The following is a 17,681-nucleotide window of genomic DNA, read 5'->3' on the forward strand; positions in this document are numbered from 1 at the left end:
ACTCTCAAAGAATGAAATACTCAAGTGACATCAGAAGTTTATTTTATACAATATATGTATGTGTGTGTGTGTGCATTAATATTTGAAATATTCGATCACTCTTCAAATTTATATTGCATCTATGTAACAAGTTTTGTATATCGTAGTTGCGCCTGCAAGTATGACTAAGGCGCGTCTTTTGATAATTGTCACGTCGACACACGCACAGTATCAATAACAGAATGTGGTTTTTGTATCGCTTTCATGAGACACGTTATGCTTTTTTTTGTGGAAACATTTTTTTTTTAAATCAGCATGCATCATTGCAACATATTTTTTCTCAGAATTTATCTTTGTGCGGCAAAAATGCGTTAACACAGTAATGAGAATATGTCAACAACGTTCAAATAATAAACGCAGTGTTTGAATTTTTAAGTGCTAATAACGCCATTGAAATGCAATTGAAATACATCGTCGTTTAAAGGCTAGGTACGGTGAAAGGACTGCTCACAGAAGATTTCATCAGCTACTTTTTGGATGATTTTTTATCAATTACCGAAACCGGTCTTCCACTGCCAGGTTCATCGACAAACGTGTCCCGGCTCACATTACCGAAATTTAATGACTCTATGATTTACAGTACTTGTGTGGACCTTTCACTACACATAATCTTTAAATAATGATGAATTTTAGCTGGTGCTTTCAGCACTTAAAAATTCAATTACTGCACGTTGCTTTTTTGTTGACGTATCCTTATCACACGATACCATGTTAACATGCACTAAGTTGTTGTAAGGAAAAGGAATGAAATTTGTTACCATTGTAACTGACGGTTAACACCTAATAAGGTCACGCTATGTGCGCATCGCTTTTTGCTGCTACAAGGTTACGCCGCGCATTACTTATCTGTCGTTATTTACAAGACACTTGATTGACTCATATATATATTGCACCATTATCTTTATTTTATAGCAATAATAGATATGGTATAAATACAATAAATTTATTGTATTGTATATTACTTTTATACATTTATTTGTTATGAGAAATGTCGAAATTAAAGATTGAAATTATTGATATTAAATATGATCCGATAATATTCAGTTAGAAATAGCAAAACGTCTTGCAATTTTGAATATTATGTAATTTTATTTTTGTTTATTATTATTATTTTTTAATAATTTAATAATTGTTTTGATTTAATAACAGAGAGAGAGAGAAGAGAGAGAGAGAGAGAGAGAGAGAGAGAGAGAGAGAGAATATTTTTAGAAGACATTTAGAAAACGTAGGTGCATTTTATTTTGAATATCTTTCCGCTGAAAAGTATTGATATTACATAAAATATTATTGAATACAATTGTATATATATCATAATTATTATGATATTAACAAGGTTCTTAAAGAGGATATACCTAAGCAGGGTTCTAAAATATGACACAAAGTTTTCTTTAATATTTTCTTTAAGTTAATTTTATTAAAAACATGAAACGTGATATGTTCACAAATTAAAGTCAGTACACTTATTTAATATACTATAATAAAATTATTCAGATTAATGGATACAACTATAGATTTGTGCAACAAGCTTACTATATAATCTGTGAGAAGGTTTTTAACGCCTATTGGATTTGCGTATTATTTTATATGATACATATTGCATATTTGTTTAAAAAACATTTTTTCTGAATGATTAACACTGTTGCGTTAATACACATTGGTTATTTGCATTCTTTACAAATCCGCTTACGCATTCGCATCCAGGAATACATGCCTATAAAACAAAATAAAACAATCAAAAAATAAATATACCATAGGTTTCATTTAAACAAAGTTATTTTAAAATTTCAAGTACATTTTTATAGATTTTATTTGTTAAAATGTACACGTAATATGTTAAACTAAACTTATTATTTATAGGCGCTAGTCGATTCCAGGTGTATTTTTTCGACACAAAGAAAAAAACTTTGTTTTGTTAAAATATTTAACAAGAGATTATTTATACAATTTTTTAATATATCTTTCTCGTTAGAAGATGCAATACTGACCAGTGTACAAACTTGAGGTGATGGATTTTCACAGGTGGGTTGACACTTTGTACCACAGCTATTGTATTGTTCGTTTGGACCGCAATTAGGCGCAGCATCTACACAAACAGAATTTTAAAAGAAGTTAATTATTTATCCTTTATTTACTAAAGTTTCTGTAAAAATATTGTTACTATGTAAAATATTCTTTAGTTGTGCTTTCCCTACTTCATAAATGTTTTTTCTGCAACGAGATCCATAAAACGAATGTCAAATGCTTGTTGTCAGGAAAAAGCTTATTATTTTACGTTTGCAACAAAAACGCAATGTTATCTTTTATTAATTAATAGATAGAATGATAAATTGATGCGAAAGATTTATTCTTTTCCTATTAAATAATATTTTTCCGTTGCAAATACATGCACGAAATTCTTTGAAAAGACTATTAAAACATTCTTTTTTAAATAAAAAAATAGAAAAAAATGGATAGTGAGGCCAATAGATATAATTCACTTTTTTACTTCATTCGTAACTTTACTTGACAGATTCGATTATTTATAATTTTTATTATACAATTTTGCGCAATCTAACACTTGCACAACCTTACAACAATATAAAGATTTATGAAACTCATGAAATTGCAATAAAATTTCGATGTTCAACAATTTCAATTATTGTTGTGTTGAACTTACTGATGGTGGCGACTGCCACGATGAGGAGGAGGAAAGCTACTGCACGGGCCATGTCTTCGAATTTACGTTGCTTGCACTCGTACAACTCGAGATAGACTGATGATAGCGCTCCGTTCCACTCAGCTTATATACGACGATAGGTGGCCTTCTATCGCGACGCATGTGTTGACATCCCGAGATAGACATTTTTTTCGGTATGCTCACTTCCTTCTTTTTTTTGACGGAAACCTCATTGTACAGTTTTGTTACGTGACCGTTGGCTCAGAAACTCGGTCCGTTATCGAAACGTGATACGAATTTTAAACATGCTTTCTTGTCGGTGGACTTGTAATCTAATCCCTAATTATCTAGTGAAATTGAAAAGCAGATGTCTTGGATTTTATTCTTGAAACTAAATGTTCGATAATATCGATGTTGACTTTAGACTTAATAGTTTTTTTACAATCACAAACATGGCAAGAGGATAAAACTGATAGAAGTCTTATCTCAACAATATTTTATCAAATTTACGTCTATGGTCAATTATCATTTGTAATTATAGATCTCCATTAATTATTTATTAATTATCATTTATAATTCTCGTTAGTGTATAATTAGAATGTTCGAAGATAACTGCAGGTTTTAGACATAAAAAAGTTTAAATACCAGTATTAATTCAACCGAGAGTATAATGTATGTAAAACAATTCAGTCACTTGTCTTGCGTTCGAAAATAGATTTCGGTAAGACTCGATGATGCAGTCTCGCTAACGAGGTTGACTATATCTCTCGACCTTTACTACTTGAATTTGGTATTTGCACTCAATATATCTTGTTTCCAAGAAACATATATAATGTCACTTACGAAGATTTACACGATACTTTTTACGTCGATTGTTTAGTCCTAGGACCTAGATTATTGGCGATATATTTAGCACGTTACGGATAAGTATGAGTGAAACACGCGATATTTTTAACATGCGTCCAGTTTTTTTTTAAATTACAATAACTCACAAATATTTATGTTAAATAAATTTTCCAAAAGCTCGTGGAAAATAACGATTGGATGAGTAAATATTACTCCTTTCTTATATAAACTGATATAGATCTGATTGATAATTGATTATCTAAGTCAGTTAATCTTTAAATAAAGTACTCCATAAGAGCACGTATTACAGTACCACTTGTATTACAAGTAAATTAGTCAATAATCAAATAAATAATAAGTCAATTAATCAATAAACGAATTTGAAATAATAGCGCGCTTATTTGCGTTGCTAAAATATTTTTAATGTATTTTTCACAATTTAATATATATCAAATATACTATATATTTATATATTTCTATTTTGATATAATATTTTAATATGTTATAACAATAATTAATTGTAAAGTGATTTTTTAAGATATACGATCAGGAACTGATCAATGACTGATTTATCTCACGCTATAAGATAAAATTACAACGACAAAACTCTCCTTTTCTGTCTATATAATTAGAATATTAAACATAAAAAAAATATATATATATAGAATATACACTTATTGCAGTCACTGAAAACGGAAGGCATATGTTCACACCTAACCGTTTCATAATTATTTTCTTTCATAATATTGATTTTAAAGAATCTACTATTGATTTTCACGCGTTAAATAACTAATATTTTCTACATGCATGCGAATAATATCACATTTTGCATACGTATTTTTTTCATATAAATAAAGTTTAATTATAATACAGTATAATATCAAAGGTACGTCTTTTTTAATTTTATATATTTGCAAAAAAAATGAGCCCTCACGTTTTATTTATATAGGGCAATTTTCTAAACAATAACTTATACGAAATATGCAGATAACTGATACTATTGATGTAGCAACCATATGCGACGTTTCTCTTAATATATATATATTCAATATTAGCTAATATCTTATTCACTCCATGAAACCTTGTTATTTAAACAGCACTGACGTACGAATCTTCATTTGCTTCTCAGAAATGTGACAAGAAGCGAAAAAATATAAATGCTGTCTTCCACATGATCCTTTCCTTTACTCTCCGAATAAATAAAAATCTATTCTAGAACTGATAAAGTTTTTTAATAATCTATATGCTTAAATAAGCTTTTTTTTAAATTTAAAGAACTGATGATATGTAGATTATAATAATTTAGTTATATACACAAGAAAATAATGCAATCTTTTATGCATTCTATAGGTAATAAAAAAAAAAAACAATTAGACATATTGATATGATTTCTCAATGTTATGTGTAATACATTTTTGCTTCATGAACCGATACGTTTGACTTTTACATATTTCTTTTTATAGCATGTTAAATTGTTTTTGTTTCTCATGGACACTTATTATTTCTTTTATCTTTTAAAACGCTATAAATACACATAGTCGTGGAAAAAAAACAACAATTACTGTTTATTTTGCGATAATAGAACTTAATTGTTAAGATAATCGTGCTTTCTGCCTTATATAACAACAAAAAATAGATTCAAGAGTTTCCGTTATTTCAGTATTTTTTTCCAGCTATTGCATTGCATTCTTAGTTCGTACATGCGATACTTATTATTAGTATCGGTTCTTCCGCATTCGAGATACCTAGTCATTCGTATATTACAATGAAAATTTCCTCATAACATAATTAGTATGGAGAAAATACATCTCGTATGTCTGTGCGTCTAATTTCTTGTGGAAAAATTAATCAAAGTTACACAATTAATACAGTTATGGAATCAAGCATTATCTTTAAATTTCTGGTTCTTGCAAAGTATGTTCGATAATATTGACACATAAAATCTGACATGTCAAAATCATGTTCAAAGCATGTTATTACTTTTGATGCACTGCTAGAATAAAATTTTATAATGTATTATAATGTATTAAAATGCATTATAATACATTATATTATTATAATGTATTCATGATTTTATATTTCTAGAAAAGAATTATTCTTAACTTTAATACGATTATAGGATTTAACAAAATAATTAAGCTGCGTGCGTGTGTGCTATAAATTATTTTTACGAAAAAATTGTCTTTATACCCTTCGAAATTATTGAGAGAATAGAGCATAAAATAAAAACTACGTTTATTTTATGCTCTATTCTCTCAATAATTTCGAAGGGTATAAAGACAATTAAAATATTTTTAGAAATATTAAACGCATTACATATAGTACATTATTATTTTTAATAAATAAATTGTATTAAACATACATATATTGATTATTACTTACACTGAATATAAAGAGGAAAGAAAAGAGTCAGCGATTTATTAATCACACTTGCTGGCTTTTATCGCATATTGTTTGTCTTTTCCTCAACTGTCATATTTCAATATGAATCATAAAATACATATTCTTAAACATATTCCCATCCATCGTCTGTTCTTTATACATTTATTTTAAAGTATGTGTTTCCAAAAAAAGAAAAAAACAAGAAGGAATGAAAAAAACAGACACATCATCACTATGAAATTAGTACTTAAAATTAATACTTAAAAATGTATAAAATTGGATTAGCAAACGTACAGAGTATATACTTTATTACGGATTCAATTATTTTAATTGTTTCACTCAAATGATTCTTCAATACTTTTTATCTGCTGTTTTGTGAAAATATTTAATTTATTTGTAAGCTTTTTAAACATACTAGTGCGAAATATCATTGCAATGAATTAAGGTGAATACAAGAATAAAATATTAAAAGTTTATTTCTCGCAAATAGTCATGTTAACTTCGTATAGTTTTTATCCTGGATTCATAAAAATATTTATATTCAAGGCAGGTTTACAGAATTAATTTGTTTACACTGACTTAAATAACATTTACATAATGTTTTAGTAATCCATAAAAAGCAGATGATTTATCGCAATAATAATTTTTTTTCGTAAAAATAATTTATAGAACACACGCACGCAACTTAATTATTTTCCATTTATATTTAGAAAGATTTGTGCTATGCAATTTTTGATTTTTAATCATTGTAAATTTGCACAAAGATTTAGGTATCTAATATTATATAATAGAGAGACAAATATTTATATTCATAATCTTACATCGTTATTTATTTGTCATTAATCAGTTATTATGTAAGCAAACAAAAATTAGATCATATTGCATTTAACAAATGTTATATATAACATATATTACTGACATATCGACAATCACGATTTTTATTTTTAGTAAGAAAATTTTTGTAAAAATCTCGTTGGCGTAAACAAAATTTCTCAGCTCTTTAGTAAACATATATCGATTAAGCGTAGCATTCTGGAGCATCCACACATGTTCCTGCGTTATTTAGTAGATATCCCTCTCTGCATCGGCATCCTGCCACGCATTGCTGAAAAAAGAATAGTATCGTGAAATATTCAGATAATCTGTTTGTGTATAATATATATAAGTAAAGAAATGCTCTGTAATTAATTATACAGTGTTTTCGCTTAAGAAAAAACATAACTTTCAGTGGAATTCGCGTACTTAGCAAAATCAAATAATAAATACCAGGGTGCAGGATTTAACAAAATGCAGTTTTTTATGCTTTGTTCTCTCAATAATTTTGGAGGGTATAAAAATTATTGAAATATTTTTAAAAATATTAAATGCATCACATATAGTAAGTTATATTTTTAATGAATAAATATTAAACATACATATGTGCAAGTTTCAGGATTAGGCCCGTGACAAGTTAGTGGACATGCTGTCCCACAAGTGTCCCACACTTGATTTGGCCCACATCTCTGCGGACCTCTCTGGGCAATAGTCGTGCCTGTGCGTATGCAGGGCACAAAATATAGTCAAATTCAAATACAATATAAAATTACAAGTAAAAAAAATCAAGATTTACAAGAATTGTTCATGAAAATTCGAATTAATTGCGAACTGAGGAAACGTAATAAATTCTTGCGTAACGCAAAACTTACTGCAAAGCACTCCAATCACAACAAGCAATACGAGACTAACGCGAGACATGATTAATAATCCTTGAATCTTATTTTCTGAACTGATGCTAGCGGCAAAACGCGCGCACTTATATACCGACCAGTATATAGTGTGATCCTGGTACCCACTCCAAGAAATTCTTTAAGCTGAGATTATTGTTGTAAAAACGTGACACTGGAAAAATCAAGTTTCTCAGAAGTGAAGAAGCTATTTTTCAATTTGACAGAAAATTATTGATTAATTAAATAATATTAGTAAAAAAAAGTGTATGTGTCATATACTTAATATTATTAATTGTCATTTTTGTTTCATAATCTTTATAAATGATCCTTTTTGAGTTGTGATGATTTTTTTATGAAGTTAAATTAGTTCACTTTCGATGTTTGATAGAATACTACTTCCGCCGTTTAACTTATATAGTAACAACATGAAAATCACGTTTCTAGAAGCAAATATGCGATATGTACACTTAAGATAAAAATTCAACACTCTGTCCAATTAGTAATTTTGCTCTACGAATTCTGCAGAAAAATTTTGACTGTCGTGCACTTAGCTACTTTAAGATAAAATTATATAAGTAATCTTGTCCTATGAGTTTTTCAGAAAGACGAACACATTTTTTTTAATCCTATAAAAAGGGAACCCTCGGGGTACAGCGGTAGTTTTTTGAATTCTTCAAAATTATTCAAAATCATAGTATCTTACAGTTATAATTAGTATATGTTTATAATATTTATAATATAATTAGTGTGAATTTATAATATAAAAAATAAGACATATTTTGTGAAGATTAGATAATAAATTTTTTATTTTTTTTTATTTTTTTTAATAATAATAACTCGCTAATTTTACAGTAGACCCTGATCAGCAGTTCGCGTTTTGAAAATTATTATTATAACCTATTACGTCAGCACAGAACTTTATGGTTACGCATTATATACACATAAAAACTGCGTTTATTACCGTTAACGATATTACTCAGAATTCCAACGTAATTACAATCGTAATGTTAGAAAATATTATAAAAAGAATAACGTACAATTGCTACGTTCATTTTTATGCGCTGTTATTTTTATCCTATGTTTTTATGTATTTTTTTTAAGCGCATCTAAAAGTAACCTTAGATTCGCTACTGCACAGGAGATTCAGAAATAGCAACTATTAGCGGAAAAGATATATGGAAGGAAATCTCTATATATATTTTTATTAACATATGTTATTCGCAGCGGCTCGTTAGATATGTCATTTCTAATTATTCTCAGATGTTATTCCCCGTCCGTATGTAATTGCGTTCTGTTTTTCTATGCGGTATCTGTCAGCGATCAAAGATCGGTCGGTTAGAAAAAAAAAGTAGCAAGACACATAAATACGTCTCACATAAATACGTCGTCGTTAATAACGTTTTAGAACTTTAGAATTTAGCGAACTAAATTACTGATGTTCAGTAATTAGAGCCGGGACGATACAGGCAGGGCATAGCTCTCGTTCGATCAATCGGGAAATTTCAGGCTTGCAAAACGCGTACGTTGTGTTCCACTTTGTCGGCGTAAGCTCGACGGTCGCTCAATCCTCCGGCCGCTTCCCGAACACGCTTTTACCCTAAATGCCATTTCGCCATCGGCGAGATGGCCCAAGTGAATCAGTCTGACCCTTCTGCTTCCCCTCATTTTCTCCTGGCACATAGTTTTTTTTTTATTTCACGTAAAGTGCGCCGAGAATCGAGTATCCGGCGATTCAAATCAAATTTATTAGAATGGGGAATTGAATTATTGTCTGTGTGTAAAACTCAACTTTGCCGATTGTAACTTTTTTTTTCTTTCTCGGATTAAGGCGACGATAGAATAATTTATCTCAAAAGATGACATACTCAGATAGATCATAAAGTGCAGTCTATCTACGATATCTAAAAAAGTAAGTCAATTTATTTACATTACTGTTTGCGATATAAATAACAAGTGTTTCATTCATATTAAACGCGCGTAACTCTTGCGAAAGAACTTTATCTTATTTTTTAGTCCAAGAAACGAGAAGCTGTAGATTACCGCTTCGCGATACCATAATAGAGATTCGAAGCGCTAGGCGGACGCATGAACGAAAACAACGACGAGCCGACTTAATTACTTGGAAAACCCAGCGTGTAATGTCCCATTATTGTATACCATTCTCTCGGCTGTCTTACTCAGCATTTCACGACGCACCGCCATTTGGCTCTGACAGCGGAAAACTCGATTCGGGGAGTTCCTCGAGATTTCTCGCTTATTCGCCTGCCTTCGCCTTCCGGTCAGCCTTCGTACTTCCTCTCACTGTACATCCTACCTCGTTCTCGCTGCTTTCACCGTTCAGCTTTTGTATCGAGCAGCAAGTAGACGATAACTATCGTGACTCTGTCCTACTGACCCCATCGTGACTTTACTGACCGCAATCCGGCAAGCGATATGCACAAATTACAGAATATTTCTAGTACTCTACTCAACTTTTTATTATTATTTTTATTTTTCATGTTATAAAATCTTGCTTCTCTATTATTCAGCATGCGCAAGGTATACAAAATCAAATTTGTATACTTATGCAACGGCAATTTCTGTTCGTTAATTACTGATCGTTAATTACATATTATGCGAGGAATATACGAAAGCATGCATAAAAAACTTATGCAATGGCAATTTCTGTTTGTTAATTACTGATCGTTAATTACATATTATGCGAGGAATATACGAAAGCATGCATAAAAAACGCGCACATGTGCCGCAGATAAGATATCCTCTGTTGCAAACATCTGTTTGCAAATATAAACAATGTTGTGTACGTGTTACATATATGACATTCAAGTAATAACGCGCACCTTAATTTTCCAGTGAGGTTAACTGATAGCGACCCCGTTTTTCCGTTGCGTATAATGCAAAAATAAAAGCGCAAGAAAACAACGGTCGTATGACATAATCCGGTATAATACCTACACACCCGTTTCCCGAGATCCACGATAGTCTGCGTATCGCATATATTATAAGACGGGGAATCACACGTTGCCAGGCAGACAGTATCTCTATTATACCTCGACCTTCCCCGTTGCGCGTGTCATACAGCATGAAGGTGACTGAACGAATTAGCTTTGAAAAGGAAAAAGAAGATTCCCAGATGCATTATCGTTACCTCGCTCATTCAGCGGCAGGCACGAAATTATCTTTAAATAACTTACCTTGGCTACCGCAGACGCGAAGAAAAAAAGAGCACTTACAAACGGTGAATTCATATATATGAAAAATTACAATTCCATGTGCACGTTTCGCGCGCGCTAACCTTCACGAAGAAGTCATATTATGTATGATAATTACTCGCAGGAATTTCCAAACATCTTTATATACGAGCGATTCCACGTTCGCCAAATCGAACAACAAATAAGTATTTGTTCCAAGTTGTTCGTTTTTATTTGCTGTGTTTTAATATGGAATCGTCCATATATAAGATCCTTGAAACAACGAAGTCACACCAGTCGTGCGAGTTACTCAGAGTTGTGAATTGTGCAGAGTTGAAAAATCAATTATGTCTCGCACAGCGATAATATTACTCATTGGATTGGCGATATTTGTTGCAAGTAATATGCATATTTAATAATGCTATTGATTTTTTTGTATTTTTATTTTAAAAATGCTGATGTAATGTAAATTAATAATGAATATATTTTTTGTTCTCATCAGAGTTTTTTAAATGACTTACTAAGCACAAAAAATCTAAATTATATTCATTTATATAAATTCTTATTAGAGAATCAGTATAATTTATCTTTCTTTTTTTGCCGATGCGATGCACGTAATAAATACACGAAATCTAATCGCTTTTAGACACAATTGCAACAGAACTTGAATGTACTCGCGAAAATGAGGAGTATCAATGTGGATCGGCCTGTCAAACAACTTGTAACAACTTGGGTCAATTTTGTCCTATAGTAAACGTCGTAAGTGCATTAATGAATCGATCTTTATTTTAAATTATTTATATAAAAATTTACTTTGCAATTAATGCTCTGTATATAATACATGATATAATTAATTTGTAAACTATGGGAATATGAATATATTTTTATTATAATATTTTAGATATTATTTCTGTTTATTAATATTATTATTTTTATTAATTTTTTTTAGAAATGTAACGATGCTTGTTACTGCAAGCAAGGATATGCGCGAATTCAAAACGATACTGGTCCGTGTGTTTCTATAGAGAGTTGTCCCAAAGAAGGGGAAAGTATTCTAGAGAATAAATAAATTCCCCGATGAGAAAATAAATTACATGACTTTTGTGTTGATTATTCACTTCTATTTTTATTGCCCACGTTGTTAACAATTATTTTATCTAACATTATATCTCAATATGTTTCAGTTGGATATAAATATTTATACTTGTAAAATGTATAAATAATTTTGGTATAAATATATTTTATACATTAATAAATTAAATGTATTTTTCTATACATAAAAATATTTTAAAAGTCCAGTAATTTTTCTCTCGTCCGATATTTAGTTATTATTTAATATGAATGATACAGATTGTACTACTTAATAATAAAAAATATTTACCAATATAAATAGTGTGATGTATTTTTCATTACATTTTTCTAAGAGATATAATATTGAAAATATTATTTTTTATATTTAAAATAACATTTTAGATAAATTGCATTGTACAAGTAACAACCATCGCTACTGTACAAATAATTAGACTTCTTAAGGCATCGAATAATAGGTTCAGTCAACATCATATAAATGCTAATAAAATGCTAATAGAAGTTTCAGAATTGCGAAAACGCTTATCACTCTGCCAACAAGAATACAAAATTAATGACGAAAACATAAATTCTTAACAGAATGAACGTCACAATAGCCTCAAAAAATCCGGATTATGCTGCAAGAACAGTTTATGCATAAAAGATCGAATGAAGCCAATTTATTCTTTTTATCTCAAAGATTAAATTATTTTTATATTTTTTATTTGCTGCATACTCTTCCAACTTATGAGTTTTAGAGAGAAAAATACAAAATAAAAGATACCACTTTTTTTACTTTTTCTTATCTCACTGCAGTATCTCATTTATTTATTTTTTTGTCAATTATATGATTGATATTATTATTTATCTCTTCAGTACGTTGCGTATTGATAATAATTGTACTGATAATAATTTTATAAGGTAACGACCTTGCCACCACGATCGTCTAGGTATAACAGGCAAGTGAATACATTTTCCGCGCATCTTCCTCGATGCGCCGAGCGCAGATTCGAATGAAGCCATTCTTCCGGAATATTGTTCGCTAACAAGATAATAATGCTCGACTCAGAGTACACACGACGGAAGTCGGAAACCCCGTCTTTCGACGGGATCGGCTTCGCGTTTGCTTTAAGCCGCTTTTCGGATTAGCAAAGCTTCTCCACAGTCGTCGTCCGGTTACTGACGGCCCGGTACGCCGAATGAAGTAACCGGCTCGATGTTCGAACGTACAATCGCGTAAGACAAACAGTTCGGCCGGTGTTCCGAAGAGGTGCTCTAATATTTGGCCCCGTAATGTAATCCAGAAGCCGAGAGAGGAGGACGTTCGCGAGAGTGTCCCCCGTATCTCTCTTCCACGCCTCGGCAAATATCATGAGATAGCTTCGAAATTTCTGACGTCGTTCTTTATACATGTTCACCATCGTATTTAGTGACGTGGCTCGCGATTAAAATGCACTGGACAGCGCGCGATTACGAAACCGTTGCTCACGCGAGCGCGATTCATACGCTCTGTCGATCGCATTAACGCCGTGGGCGATCGGCGAACGATGCACGATGCACGATGCGAGAAATGCGAAGGTACACTTGATCTAAAAAATCTGCGCACATCCGATATCAGTGATAAAAGGAAAAAGAATTTATAAAACATCCGACGATCATTATCATTTTTTGATGTTCCTATATTTTTTCGGTACTCAGAATATGTATGTTTTAAAATATTTTGATTTTTCTTTTTATGCATTTTTAGATTCTTATGTTCTTTATATTATTATTTTGTTATTTCTTTATATGGACTAACATAATAATATAATAATAAATTATTGCAATTTACAGACTTCCGATTTTAACAATTAATAAAAACAAAAAATTCTCCCTGAGTTACATTTACAAAAATTAAAGGCAATACAGTATTTCTGCAAAACGCGCGTGCGTATGCACATTTTTTTTGTCAATTTGCATTGAGCAAACGTAGCCCAGTGTAACTTTTGTGAGTAAGTGTAGCTCGAAAATGAAGCGCACACGTGGTGAATCCAGCTCGAGTTTCGCATGCCGCACGACACGTGCGACGATCGAAACCCTCTCGTGCCAGGAGAGCATGAGAAAGAGAGGGGCAGATTCGTTGACGTACACCAAGAGAGCAAGGAGAGATGGACGCCGGTGCCTGAGGGGTTGCACGAGTTCCTGCCGGCATTTGTTTAATTGGGAACCGACATGGTCGCCATGGCACCCCTCTCGATCGACCATTTACCCGTCCACATGAAATCTCTTCGAAATTCACGAGCGGCGTACGAAAGCTGCTAGCAGAATGCAAACAGTTATCCGTATTTCCCTAGCTCATATCGCGTACACGGAATCGCAAGAAATTCAATAAACGGAAAGAGTGTATTGTAAAAATATATCGCAAAAACGCAATTTCACTTGGTTTTAGAAAAATACATAAATGTAACATGTTTTGTATAGCTGAACTTTCGAATGCGTAGTTTGTGAAGCTTTAGAGAAGTGTACCTTCATGCGATATTACGAGCTTACAGCCCTTTGTTAGTTTACGTGTCGTGCAAGCTGCTATCGTGAAGGCCGACCACGAGGGGTGGGATTGTGAAATTTTCTCTAACCAAACATGGCCGCCAGATCAACCCTCCACAAAGCGACGTCGATGCGAAACTCCCGCTGCCCTGCCGGAGGTCCCGTTGCAAGGAAACGAGGGTTGAATTCGAAATGGTTAGAGCACCACGTTACGTACTGGCACGTGTACCATTATCGTGAATTTATTTCTACTTGATTCTACCACTGATTCTCGCTGTAAAACTAACGATATACCGCGAGAGTAAAATAATTGGGTATCTCAATGAGAGATTTTTTCCCATTGCAAGACATGAAAGTTTCTTTGTAAAATGTCGATTGAAATATTGATATTGAAAAAATATAATCAATTAAACGCAACGCGGCTGGAAAGCAAAGTTGCGACCGCCCTTTGAAATTTTCCTCAGTCTTTTAAAGGCTGGAAAAAAAACCGGTTTTTTTCAATTTTTCCGCGGATTTTTTCGGTTTCTTTCCCAAGGGATAGAAAAATTCAATGGAAAACTTCATGTACATATTCGTAAAACCTATCACATTTTACATTTATAATACTTTTCAAAATTTAAAAATTTTATAACGAGCATATATTTATTGCTGATAATGTTAAATACTAAAGAAATAAGAAGCAAATTATGTAAAAATAAATAAAAAAAACAGAGTTAATGTATTTTTCAAATAAAACGTATGGCTCTTAATTGACAATAATTAATAATCAAAACTCTTTAAAAATACATAATGTAAATATCAATTTAAGTTAATCTTTACACTAGTTGTTAGAATTGCGTTTCCTAAAACAGTTTATTTAACAATAAATAAGCCTTATCTTAAGGAATATAGTAATCAAATGCAAACATAAAAATTAACTCATTATTAATTCCAGCGTTTATACGTGGTATCATATTTTAATAATGCTATAAAATACGAGAGTTATAACTTATAAAAGTTATAAACTTATATTTACAATAAAAAATTATATAATTTAAATAAAAAATTTACACATTTTAACGAGCAAATTAAAATAAATCACTTACATTACTTTCTGAATCTCAATTCATATTTAATATAATGAAAAATATTAAAAATTAAATAGTATATTGTTTACATAGCAATTTTTCGCAAAAAAAACCAATTTTTCGGAAAAAAACCGAAATTTTTCTGGTTTTTTTCCACCAATTTGAAAAAAGCAGTCAGAATCGTCCGTCTTCATTGCGATCTTCTTGAAATTTCGCAATGTAAATACATTTTCCCCGGGTTCTCGGTCGACGTGATAATCCGACAAAATGTAAATACTGTCCGCTGTATGAATATTCAATTAACGGACAACAGCTGTGCAAACCGGTATGTTTGTTTATACAGGCTACTGAGGATTATCTGCAATTATTGAAGGCATATTTTATAATTTTCGTTTCTCGAAAGCAGGAGAATCTCTTCGATGACAAGATTATATCGCCGAGCAATTTATGTCATGTTTACACATTTATGTTCTTTGGAGTCTGTAGCTGAGTTAATAACGATTATGTAAATTTTAACAAGACATACGAAACTACACGTATTATTCAACGTATTCTTACGCCGGTATTCCGGTTATTATTTTGGCAACTGAAGGACTCTGCAGGTACGCGGGACGATGTGACTCACGAGACTCTTTCAGACATCGCATTTTATCGTATTTAAAGCAGCATTAGATTCCCAAGATGATTATTTACTGTTTACGCAATGCTAGAAATTTTTCACAATAGTCCAGACGCAAAAATTGGTCGAAAAGAGGAAGAAATTTCTGTTCTCACAAGTGGCTCGTTATCATGCTTTCCTTTTGCCCGAGATTCTCTGTTCTGTTGTTGGCGTCTTTCTGAAATAAGCGTTTATTCTCTCTCTCTCTCTCTACCGATACCTAAATTAATTGGAAAAATGATTGGATTTCTCAAGTGTGTCCTCAATAGACAGACGGTCATTACGACATCCGCAGAGTGGAACGAGTTTTTTGTTTATCACGAGAACCTTGCAAAAGTTTTATGCATTCGTTTTGACACAAAAAAAAGAACCTGTTCTGGTTTAATTGCAGAAATAAATTAGAAGTAAGCATTAGGCAATGACGAACGATTAGTAATCGTGTCGTTTATTATTGCATTGCCATCCATATTTGGATACAAATCGCTAAATTTTAGCGTTGTATGCTGTTGTGTGTGTCGCAAGAATTGCGATGATTATATAACATTGTTTTCAAAAATATTTTTTGCGTGTTACTTAGATAATTTTTAGTAACTTAATTGGCTTGTTATATTTTGTACAGCTGTGCAAATTTCGTACAAGTTTTTGGCGGAGATGGCAATTTTTTTTTTCTTCTTCTTTTTAACCATGTCACTGAATAAATCCTGCTGCTCGCGACGCGATCGCGATCTTAGAAATGGTGGCACATGACATTTACACCGCGCCTACATTATCGCCGTGAGACACGCGACGCATAGTGCCACACGCGCCGCGAATAATTCACCCTGGCCTCGTACATCTTCGGGAACTTTATCTTGGAAAAAGGGTGAGCACATTCCGAACGTCACGTTGTTCCAGTCGGCTACGTGAATACCAAACGGCGGGCTGCATATAACTCAGTAAACGGGGAGTAGCGGCGCTCGAGTGAGCGATAAAGAAGGGAAATAGCGTGGAATAGTTGAAAAATGGAGGCAGACTGCAGGTACGCGGGACATTATTCTCGTTAGCAAAAGTCATGGGGAAGTCTGGACCCATAAGGATACTCGAAACCGCGCGCCGCATCACGGGTTGACGCGCGTCTAAGGCAAGCGAGGCCGAAATCCTCGTCGAGCTTGACGTAATCCTGACATTATTGTCTCTATGTCGGTTCAGACTGTCGAATAATCCCGGGATCCCGGCGTCCTTGTCTCCCGGTGGGACGCGATAACACCCGAGAATAGCGTGCGACCCGGTAGGGTTAACGGCGCCCGATCCGGTTTTCAATGGAGGATCGACGGAATTTAAAAGCGTCCATTGCTCGCTCGTACGAACAGTTGTCCGCATAAATCCGCGTATTTCGGACGGCCTCGCGGATCGCGAAACAGCGGGGATTAAAAAGCACGCTGCCGAAAATGTCTCTTCATCCTGACGCAGCCTTGTACACCCTCCTGCACAAACGCAAACACATGCGTTTGGAACTCGTCTAGGTCGCTTCGTATATATACATACATATATACACACACACACACA

General features: G+C 32.5%; 3 protein-coding genes across 3 annotated transcripts in view; 2 read left to right on the forward strand and 1 right to left on the reverse strand.

Annotated features, from left to right (window-relative positions):
- Positions 1 to 1,657: 1,657 nt before the first annotated feature.
- LOC105457522 (mucin-6-like) overlaps positions 1,658 to 17,681 on the reverse strand; it is a 22,497-nt gene continuing 6,473 nt past the window's right edge. Inside the window, exons 2-7 of the mRNA XM_011702230.1 lie at positions 7,609 to 7,801; positions 7,339 to 7,454; positions 6,944 to 7,028; positions 2,696 to 2,818; positions 2,025 to 2,122; positions 1,658 to 1,750 (exon numbers count right to left, since the gene is read on the reverse strand). Coding sequence (XP_011700532.1) covers positions 1,670 to 1,750; positions 2,025 to 2,122; positions 2,696 to 2,818; positions 6,944 to 7,028; positions 7,339 to 7,454; positions 7,609 to 7,657 — 552 coding nt within the window. The 5' untranslated portion in view covers positions 7,658 to 7,801 and the 3' untranslated portion in view covers positions 1,658 to 1,669. The remainder of the gene's footprint in view (positions 1,751 to 2,024; positions 2,123 to 2,695; positions 2,819 to 6,943; positions 7,029 to 7,338; positions 7,455 to 7,608; positions 7,802 to 17,681) is intronic.
- LOC105457505 lies at positions 10,260 to 11,165 on the forward strand. Its single transcript, XM_011702205.1, has 2 exons — positions 10,260 to 10,867; positions 10,966 to 11,165. The coding sequence occupies exons 1-2, from the start codon at positions 10,712 to 10,714 to the stop codon at positions 11,140 to 11,142; spliced, it is 333 nt and encodes a 110-aa protein (XP_011700507.1). The 5' UTR covers positions 10,260 to 10,711; the 3' UTR covers positions 11,143 to 11,165.
- On the forward strand, positions 11,068 to 12,076 carry LOC105457504 (inducible metalloproteinase inhibitor protein). The gene is made up of 3 exons (XM_011702204.1): positions 11,068 to 11,219; positions 11,467 to 11,579; positions 11,770 to 12,076. The coding sequence occupies exons 1-3, from the start codon at positions 11,168 to 11,170 to the stop codon at positions 11,887 to 11,889; spliced, it is 285 nt and encodes a 94-aa protein (XP_011700506.1). The 5' UTR covers positions 11,068 to 11,167; the 3' UTR covers positions 11,890 to 12,076.

The sequence above is a fragment of the Wasmannia auropunctata genome, unplaced genomic scaffold, assembly GCF_000956235.1.
Source record: "Wasmannia auropunctata unplaced genomic scaffold, wasmannia.A_1.0 LD335214.1, whole genome shotgun sequence".
Taxonomy (NCBI): domain Eukaryota; kingdom Metazoa; phylum Arthropoda; class Insecta; order Hymenoptera; family Formicidae; genus Wasmannia; species Wasmannia auropunctata.